The 10,651-nt window shown below is 40.3% G+C and overlaps 1 protein-coding gene across 1 annotated transcript; it reads left to right on the forward strand.

The window, feature by feature from the left end:
• Nucleotides 1–2,151: 2,151 nt before the first annotated feature.
• LOC123409164 lies at nt 2,152–5,333 on the forward strand. The gene is made up of 9 exons (XM_045102133.1): nt 2,152–2,283; nt 2,575–2,703; nt 3,292–3,418; nt 3,503–3,549; nt 3,637–3,937; nt 4,072–4,184; nt 4,351–4,500; nt 4,867–4,899; nt 4,999–5,333. Exons 1-9 carry the CDS (start codon nt 2,281–2,283, stop codon nt 5,089–5,091), a joined length of 996 nt encoding a protein of 331 aa, XP_044958068.1. The 5' UTR covers nt 2,152–2,280; the 3' UTR covers nt 5,092–5,333.
• The last annotated feature ends 5,318 nt before the right edge of the window (nt 5,334–10,651 follow it).

Raw genomic sequence — 10,651 nt, forward strand, 5'->3', positions numbered from 1 at the left:
TAGCCGACATAGCCCTATTGGGCTGGCCTCACCAGCCCATCAAGGGCTGGTGCGCCACCCATGGGCTATTGGGTTCTTTCCCGGGTGGGTGGTCCCCTTCCGGTAAAAACCCGGAACCCATTCGTCACTCCCGGTACACTGCCGGTAATGCCCGAAATCTTTCTGGAGGCCAAATGAAACAATCCTATATATCAATCTTTGTTTCCGGACCATTTCGGAAACCCTCGTGATGTTCGTGATCTCATCCGGCACTCTGAAAAACCTTCGGTCACCAACACCTATAACTCAACTATAGCGAAACGTCACCGAACCTTAAGTGTGCAGACCCTGCGGGTTCGAGAACTATGTAGACATGAACTGAGACACTCCCCGGTCAATATTCAACAGCGGGACCTGGATGTCCATATTGGATCCTACATATTCTACGAAAATCTTATCGTTTGAACTTTTGTGCCAAGCATTCATATAATCCCGTATAACATTCCCTTTGTCCTTCGGTATGTTACTTGCCCGAGATTTGATCGTCGGTATCCCTATACCTATTTCAATCTCGTTACCGGCAAGTCAGTTTACTCGTTCCGTAATACAAGATCCCGTGACTAACACTTTAGTCACATTCTTTGCAAGGCTTATATGTGATGTTGTATTACCGAGTGGGCCCCGAGATACCTCTCCGTCACACGGAGTGACAAATCCCAGTCTTGATCCATGCTAACTCAACGGACACCTTCGGAGATACCTGTAGAGCACCTTTATAGTCACCCAGTAACGTTGTGACGTTTGATACACACAAGGTATTCCTTCGGTGTCAGTGAGTTACATGATCTTAGGAATGAATACTTGACACGCAGAAAACAATAGCAACAAAATGACACGATCACATGCTACGTTCATAGTTTGAGTCTTGTCCATCACATCATTCTCCCAATGATGTGATCCAGTCATCAAGTGACAACACTTGCATATGGTTAGAAAACCTTAACCATCAAGCATCCTTGATCAACTGTCTAGTCAATTAGAGGCTTACTAGGGACATTGTTTTGTCTATATATCCACACATGCATTTATGTTTTCATTCAATACAATTATAGCATGGATAATAAACGATTATCTTAAAACAGGAAATATAATAATAACTATTTTATCATTGCCTCTATGGCATATTTCCAACAGATTCCACCCAAACCTTTCTCATGCGGACCCCTCTTAATACTACGGTTCTCCTACTACTTAATTCCATCGAAAATGAAATGCAGAAAAATAACCGTCTTCACTATAATCCACCGAGGGGTCATAATCGTCTTGTGTCATATGTAGAATTCTCTAAAAGGCTTAATGCACACTATTAATCCGCAAAAGGATTGTCATCAATCATCAAAACCACTAAGGGAAAAATATGCCCTTACAATACAAAGAACACAAATCAAATCAAGTGAATCAAACATAAGATGACTCAAGTCCTAGTTTAGTTGAGTGCATAGATGGGAGGATATGCGTGGAATGCGACAGTAGCTTATTTGCCCAGCCAAAACGGCGTACCATAACGATAGGAGGAATCGTGACGGGGTAGGATCTGGTGAGGGCCGGGAATGGGGCCGACGTGACCGAGGTTGATAGGACGGCTCAGCCGAGCATGCGGGGACGAGGATGGGGACGAGAGGCCTCATCGGCGACGTGGAGTAGTTGCAGCCGTTGCGGAGTTGTTGATGAGGAGCAGGGTGGCAGCGGAGGTAGTCGTCGTGGTGATGAAGCTCAATGAGATCAGGGTTTCACTCGTCCGAGGGATTCGGGACAGAGTGGGTGTGGGCTGGACGGTGATATTTGCTCGCACATGACATGTGATGGGTTGTTTGGATTGGATGGGCGAGATTTACTCTGTACGGATTAGAATTACAAGTCGTTGGATTAAAAGAACATGAACATGAACAGATCAAAACGCGTGTGAGATTTTTTTTTATCCTGAATATAAATGTTTTCTTAAAAATGACTTGTCATATCAATAAAGCTTAGAAGAAAAGTTTGGTGGGACGTCCGGTCAATGAGAATATTGCCGGATGTCACACCTACTTCCAAAATATTTAAGTTAATTTGAGGTCCATGAACACCGGATCTTACATCTACTTTCAAAACATTTAAGTTGTTTGATGTCCGTGCGCACGTAGTAGAGCCCCCCTTCAAATTTTCTCGCCTGGTCGGATTTTAGTTGCGCACTGTCACCCCGGAAGCTCTCGCCTTAGTCTACCTCCCTTCGCGCGTCCTCCTCCTATCCACGGCCGGGTCATGGTGAGCTCCAGCACTAAACAAGGCTCTCATCTCTCCCCGTATCTCCCCCTCTCGCCTCTCGCCACTCCAGAAGATACGCCGGTTCTTGCAGTCCCCGCCCTGCCCAGCTCATCCACATCTCCCCGATGTTTCTATAAGTGGAAGCTTTACTTTATCCATGGTCTGAGTTGAAAAAGATCGGATTTTTTTGTGCGTCTCTCTGCACGAAACACTGCGTTTTTTTTAAGCAGAGGGAGGTCAGATTACAGGGCTGAAGTTCTTGCATTCATAAGCTTTCCATTTCTTTGACAGCGCGCGGCAGCAGCAGCAATTGAGACGGGCGCGTCGTCGGGGACGGGGAACTTTCCGGCTGATGACGGTGAGATTTGGGCGCCCGTGCTGTCCGATCCTCTGGATGGGGGCTCGACCTCGCCGAACCAGGTGAGCCCCATCTTTGCTTCCCTCCATTTTCTTTATCGCCTCTGAAGAAATCCATTCCCGTGGAAGATTGTTGTTCTTTTCCTAACGTTTATGCTCCTTCTTCTTTGCCTTTTGGCTTTCTTGTTTCAAGTACTCCCGGCGCAAAACATTTTTTTTTTTGGAAATGAGAACAATGTATTACTCTCTCTTTTTTAACTTGTTTTTCTTTTTTGCGGGGGAACGATGTGTCTTACTCAACAAGCGTCGTGTTTGACTGGCATCCACTTGTACAGTTTGTCATTCATCTAGCGCACGAAACAAATCCCTATATGTAAATTCGTTATTTTCACTCAAAATTCATGAGTTATCTGACAGAATAGTTTAAGCACATCCAAAATGGTCAATACAAAGTACTGAAGCTTAATTATTCCAATTCCCTGGTTTCATCAGCTTTCTGTTTAACTGAATGCAATATAAGTGAACTAGCACAGTTCATACATGATCCAAGTTCTTTAGATCTTATCAAATCTGACTTGGATATAGAGTTTGCAGCGGGCTCGTCGAAATCCTCACACGAAATAAACACATATTTCGTTGTTCTGATGGCAGGAGGAGATCGAAGTCTACTCAGCATATGTGGATTATGACGCCATGGACTTCCAAGCAGTCTTCGAAGGACCCCAGGATGAACATGATCTGAACAAATTGTTTGGATGTGCAATGCTCAATTCTTGCGGTATATTCCAAACTTCGTTACACAAGCAAACAGTTTTATCTGTGGTTTCGATTCTGAAACTAATGTATGAAGCTTTTCTTGCAGGTGCACGCTGTCCTACTTATATAAAGGAGGCGAATTTTACTCATGAGGCATGATTTTGACACATGTAAAAGTATATAACTTGCTAAATAAATGAATGTGACAAATGGTACTGAAAATATGTTTCATCTTGGCAGATTGAATGTGAACTTTATTCACCAACGAGTGATCATGGCATGATACAAACACTTGCGCCTGCGTCACCAGAAACCAAGGAAATGAAGGGGAGGAGGATACCTGCGCCAGCCATGGTGCTGTCCGAGAAAGAGGAGGCCCCTGCCACCATGGCCCTCGGTGGAGGAGGGGAGGAGGACAAGAAGAGAAAGCAAGGAGGGAAAGGGCACCCGCTGCCTTCTCACCGAAGAAGCATGAGGCTTGCGCTCACCGCCACGCGGCCGGAGGAGGGGGCTTGCGCTAACTTCATAGTAGATCTGCTAGGTACGAATTATGAACGGTTGATATATATATACAGTATATCACTTGCCATAGTCTCAAGTAATTAAATACGTCAACAGAGAAGTTCTAGTGCTATTCATATATAAAATGGAACTGGAAATTTTTATATGCTTCAGATTACTTGCCAAAAAGTGGTTGGAGGCACGGAAGTCGCATGAGAAGTACACGAAAGAGAGCAATATGGTCATTAAACACGGAAAAAACTTTGCTTCTGCCAAACCATTTAGGGGTAAGAATTATGTTTATTATCAGGTAGAAATTCAACAAATTTGTATGTGTAATATGAGTTCTTTATGTATATTCAGTGCTTTATATTGTGCACCCTTTGAGCTCAGATTTAGTATCAGCCATGCATCAATGGAAAAATGCTCATAACATGTTGTTATTTTTACTAGAAATATGGGCACAGAAAAAATAATGACCACTGGACATATGAAGAGATGAAAAAACTAGTGGATGTTCTATATATATCTGGGGTTGGAAATTGGACTAAGTTGAAAAATGAAAACTTTTCAACGTCAGTTCGAACAGCAATGCATCTTAAGGTATGATAAATTGGTGTATATTGCACCCTAAATAAATTATATTATTAGGTGTTTTCTTTGCTTGTGACAACATTTTAATTTATTGTATTTTATACTTTTATGGTTAATCTTCTATGCATCTATAATTTTTTCGCCGGGAAAGATACAAAATTATACTCCTTCCGTCCCAAAATAAGTGTCTCAACTTTGTACTAATTCTAGTACAAAGTTGTACTAAGCTTGAGACAGTTATTTTGGGACGGAGGGAGTGTTTGGTACATGTGTTCTATGTTATGAACATATAATTGTATTGTCACCTATCTCTCCTTAATTCTTTATCCTAGGTCCACAACTGATACCAATCTTTTTTTTTTGTTCAATGTTTAGGATAAATGGAGAAATCTTAAGAAAGCCTACACGGTCAGGCCCACTTCTAAGAAGAATGCTGTATGCCATAAGTTTTTTTATCTCAACATGGAACACCACTGATTTGCATTTCCTACATATCTTAAATTCCAGGGAAATGCTAAAAAAAGGATCTTGCCGGCTCTGGACAAGGATAGTGTCAAAAAGATCCAGAAGCTAGCCTCCAAAATGAAGCCGCACTTGTGAATGATACAAGAAACGTTGTATAGTACTTTTGGTGTAGGAGTGACTCGGCAACAGGAGTTCTGTTATTTTTTTTCTAGGACAGCAAGGCATAGGCCGGCTGCCATATTGAGTGTGTAGAGAGTAGAGATTAGCAGTTTGTATGTCCTTCCTAACTGCTTGTAAAGTAGAGTACTCTCTTATTAATGAAAGGGAGGGGGGTCCCTTAAACAACTTTTCTTGTCAATACATCATGAGATGCATCACATGAGTTTTCCTGTCACAACAGATATCTCTGATATAGAGATATACGAAAGGTACTTAAGCTGAAGCTCAAAAAAATATTTTATTTTTTCTTACATAAACAGTTTTTCCTTTCAATACATCATAAGATGCATCACATGAGTTTTCCTCTCACATCAGATATCCCTGATACAGATATACAAAAGGTACTTAAGCTGAAGCCCAATTTTTGTTTTTCTTATATTTGCCAACGGTAAGCATTATGCAGATTTCTCCCGCTCTAGTTCCCTCAGGGTAAGCAGGAGGAAGAGACTGCGGTATCAAAATTTCCAGCTCATGCCGGGGATGAGAATGGTGAAACTGTAATTGATGAAAGCAAATAAGAATAAGACCTTTTCCTGCTGGTGCAGCAGATAGAACATTAGGTACAGCTCCTCTTGATCTTCCTCTTGAGTCTGGATTGGCATCAAATTGAAGCTTAGAAGTTTAACATTTTCCTATACTCTTCAATCATTGGTAGAAATACATATACACTGTATGCAATAGATAGATTTGCAGTTGATATCTGGTAATCTGAAATTCTGAATGCTAACTATGTGCTGATGCTGATTCATAACTTAGGGCATTATGCATCATTTTTGGTCTTAGTTGAACAGCTTAAAATTGAACTATTCATCTTACTTTGTGCAGAATGACTTGCCTCTTTTTTTATTGAAAAACTATCTTTAGCTTGGCCGAAGTGAAGGGTTTTCTGTGCTCTCCGAATTTCTTAACATTAGTTCTTATGTGCACTGGCAGTAAGTACGCAGAATGATGTTCCATAAGGTCGGGTTTGTCAAATTTCAAACATACATGAAGGCAACTGTTTGTTAAACAAAAGAAAAAATTTCATGATGAAATATGAAAGGGATTTTTTGGAATAGCAGAGGTCTCGCGGACTTGGCTAAAAAAAGGTTCCTTACAGAAGCATCGATACAATATAAACTGGATTTCATGGCTTTACAAGAAACTGGGAGGGATAATTTCACAACCCAATTTTTAAATAGTTTATCAGGAGGGGTTGATTTTGATTGGCATTATTTACCACCAAGGGGAAGATCAGGTGGGATCTTACTTGGGGTTAAATGCGAAACACTAGAAGTGATGAGTGTGGTTTATGGTGAGTTCGCCGTCAAATTTCGTGTAAGGTCGAAAGTTGATGGTTTTAAGTGGGCTCTAGTTGCTGTCTATGGGGCGGCGCAATTGGAGTTCAAGCCTGATTTTCTTGCAGATCTAGTGAGAATCTGTGGAGATGAAACGTTACCAATTATGGTGGGGGGAGATTTTAATATCATTCGTAGACAGGATGAAAAAAATAACGATAACTTCGATACACGATGGTCATCAATGTTTAATATGGTTATTGAGAGTCTAAATCTAAGGGAGATTCATCTCTCTGGTAGACAATACACTTGGGCAAATTCTTTACCGATACCAACATATGAAAAGTTGGATCGGGTTCTTACTAGTGTTGAGTGGGAACAAAAATACCCATTTGCCACGGTACAAGCATTACAGAGGGCAATCTTAGATCATACTCCTCTTTTAGTTGACTCAGGGGAGGCCAATCATAGGGGCAACAAGAATGTATTCTCGTTTGAACTAAGCTGGTTTGAAAGAGAAGGGTTCATGGACCTAATTACAAGGGAATGGGGTACATACTTAGGTGGATCCACCAATGTCGAAATTTGGCAAAACAAGATCAGAAATTTGCGCTGAGTTCTTAGAGGATGGGCGAAAAATCAAAGTGGTATTTATAAGAAAGAAAAAGAAAGACTAACGAAGCTGATTGATGAACTTGACGTCAAAGCTGAGTCAGCGCAACTAAATTCTATTGATACGAATATCAAAACAGATGTTGAGATTAGATTGCAAAAATTATTGAGAGAAGAGGAGATGAAATGGGCACTAAGAGCTAAGGTGATGAACGTGGTTCATGGGGATGATAATACTAAGTTCTTTCACATGATTGCGAATGGCAAACATCGAAAGAAGATTATTACTCAGTTAGAGCAAGAAGAGGGAACTATAATAGGACATGAAAATCTAAAGGTATATATTTCAGAATATTATAGGAGTCTCTTTGGTGCACCAGAGGAGAATATGATCTATCTGGATGAAACCAATGTTCAGGATATTCCTCAACTAAATGAGCAGGAGAATGAGGTTCTATCTGCTAGATTCACAGAGCAAGAGGTATATGAGGCTATAGTACAAATGAAACACAATAAAGCACCAGGACCAGATGGGTTTCCTGCAGAATTTTACAAAAAGTGTTGGCATATTATTAAGGGGGATCTAATGGCTATGTTTCATGACTTATTTAATGGTCGGTTACAACTGTTTCACCTTAACTTTGGAACAATAACGTTGTTGCCAAAAAAGGTGGATGCCATGCGTATCCAACAATTTAGACCTATCTGTTTACTAAATGTTAGTTTCAAGATTTTTACTAAGACAGCCACTAATAGATTAACAAAGATAGCCGATTCGGTTGTCCAACCAACACAGTCAGCGTTCATGCCTGGGCGACACATTTTGGAGGGTGTTGTTGTTTTGCACGAAACGCTTCATGAAATCCACACAAAGAAACTAGACGGAGCTATATTTAAAGTGGATTTTGAAAAGGCTTATGATAAAGTTAAGTGGTCTTTTCTTCAACAAGCCTTACGAATGAAAGGGTTTAATGAAAAGTGGAGACAACAGGTTGACACTTTTATTCAGAAAGGGAGTGTCGGAGTTAAAGTTAATGATGACATTGCCAATTTTTTTCAAACACATAAGGGGCTAAGACAGGGGGATTCAATGTCCCCAATACTCTTTAATATAGTAGGAGACATGTTGACAATACTTATTGAAAGAGCCAAGGAGAAAGGACAAGTAGGTGGTCTCATTCCACATCTGGTAGACGGAGGTGTGTCCATTCTACAATATACGGATGATACAATCATTTTTTTGGAACATGACATGGAGAAAGCGAGGAATATGAAATTAATTTTATGTCTTTTTGAACAACTATCGGGGTTGAAAATTAATTTTAACAAAAGCGAACTATTATGTTTTGGGAAGGCAAAAGAAGAGCAGCACGCTTATCGACAGCTATTTGGTTGTGAGATGGGTTCTCTACCTTTTAGCTATCTTGGGATACCTATTCACCACATACGGTTAACAATTAAAGAATGGAAATGTATTGAAGAAAGGTTTGAAAAGAAACTAAGTTGCTGGAAGGGCAAGCTTATGTCATATGGAGGAAGATTGGTATTAACAAATTATGTTTTAACAAGTCTACCAATGTTTCTCCTGTCTTTTTTCGAGATACCTGTAGGGGTACGGAAAAGACTGGATTTTTATAGATCTCGTTTTTTTGGCAAAATGATGAGAACAAGAAAAAATACAGATTAACACGCTGGGATATGATTTGTAGACCCAAAGACCAGGGGGGTTTGGGCATTGAAAATTTAGAAGTAAAGAACAAATGTCTCCTCAGCAAATGGTTATATAGAATTTTCACAGAGACAGAGGGTATGTGGATTCAAATTTTGAGAAATAAGTATCTTACATCAAAAACTCTAGCTCAAGCTACAATTAGACACAATGACTCACCTTTCTGGAAAGGGTTGATGAGGATAAAGATTAATTTTTTCAAGAGGGCGAAATTTATTCTAGGGGATGGTACCTCAACAAGATTTTGGGAAGATACTTGGCTTGGGGATTCTCCACTTGCTTTACAATATCCCATGCTCTACAACATTACGCAACGTAAGCAAGACTATGTGTCCACGGTCTTACAATCGATACCTATAAACATGCACTTCAGGCGAGCTCTAGTAGGCGCACGTTGGGAGGCATGGACGCATCTCGTAAGAAGACTTATGCAGGTACAACTATCTGATCAGTCGGACAGTGTTAGATGGACTTTAACTGTCAATGGGGTATTTTCAGTTAAATCCATGTACACAGATTTGGTGAATTCCGGACCCTTAGCTAGATCGTTGCATATCTGGGATATTAAAGTGCCGTTAAAGATAAAAGTTTTTATGTGGTTTTTACACAAAGGTGTGGTATTAACCAAAGATAATTTAATTAAGCGTAGTTGGAGAGGTAGATCCAATTGTTGTTATTGTGATCAAAATGAAACTATCAGACACCTGTTTTTGGATTGTCCCCTCGCAAAATTACTTTGGCGCACTATCCACATAGCATTTAACGTGATCCCACCTACATGTATCAATTCAATGTTTACAACGTGGCTCAATGGAGTGGACGTTCAACTTTCTAGACTTATTAGAATTGGGATATGTGCTCTTTTGTGGGCTATATGGAATACCAGAAACGACATAATATTTAATGGTCAGAAATTCACCAATTTTTTGCAGGTCATTTTCAGAGCAACGTCTTGGATCCGTACGTGGTCATCACTCAGTCTTGTGGACAACAGGGAGCTTATGGGTATTGGGTGCAACCGGTGGGAGACGGCCGCACGGGTTATCTTCAACCGGTTTGGATGACGTGTTAGTAATAGACTAGGTGTATAGGCATCGTAGTCTGCTATTAGTTACGTCAGAGGAGTGTATTTCTTAAGAGTTTGTTTAGCATTTTATCTTCAGCCTTCAGGCTTGTCTCGAACTATTTTGTTACTTTGGATATTTAATAATATGACTGCATGCATCGATTGATGCAGAGGCCGGGGGCTCGTTCCTCCTTTTCCAAAAAACAAATGAAGGCAACTGTTCCGTAATTCTTTTATTTTAAAGTCTTGCTATAATGATTTTATGAAACTGAGAGATGACTCTGCACAATTATTACTAAAAACAAGAAAATATAGAGAATAGCCACCAACAATATTTGATGTTTTTTTTTTGAAAATGAGGATGACCCACGGCCTTTGCATCTGGAGGATGCATGCAGCCATTTTATTAATTATTCATAAGCATCTTACAAAGTAATGCATGAGTAAGTATGAAGCCACCAGCTCGATCAAGAGAAAAGGAGGTGCCTTGCCATGATCGGGGCACCAAATCAAGATGTTGGTTTCGGTTCCTGGTCCCTTTAGTGTCACCTATAAAGAGCAGGTCGTAGGAAGCGACTTTTTGGTGGACGGGGACATTGGCTCCCGATTTTGAAATATTCAAAAATCATATTTCCAAGTTTTAAAAAATTCAAGAAGAAAAACTGTGAAAACTTATTCATATTCACAACGGACTCAGCCGATTCTGGTTAGCAATCTTCCGCTATATTTAAGGTGTTCTAATCAGGGATCAAGATCCTATGATGTTAGTAACACAATTCACGGAATATCTAT

This window comes from Hordeum vulgare, chromosome 1H (assembly GCF_904849725.1).
Source record: "Hordeum vulgare subsp. vulgare chromosome 1H, MorexV3_pseudomolecules_assembly, whole genome shotgun sequence".
Classification (NCBI taxonomy): domain Eukaryota; kingdom Viridiplantae; phylum Streptophyta; class Magnoliopsida; order Poales; family Poaceae; genus Hordeum; species Hordeum vulgare.

What these genes read in the sequence shown, in the direction of transcription:
- LOC123409164 (XM_045102133.1), top strand. An exon ending in TGCAATGCTCAATTCTTGCG is followed by an intron (nt 3,419 to 3,502) that starts GTATATTCCAAA and finishes CTTTTCTTGCAG; the next exon opens with GTGCACGCTGTCCTACTTAT. An exon ending in TTCTGCCAAACCATTTAGGG is followed by an intron (nt 4,185 to 4,350) that starts GTAAGAATTATG and finishes TATTTTTACTAG; the next exon opens with AAATATGGGCACAGAAAAAA.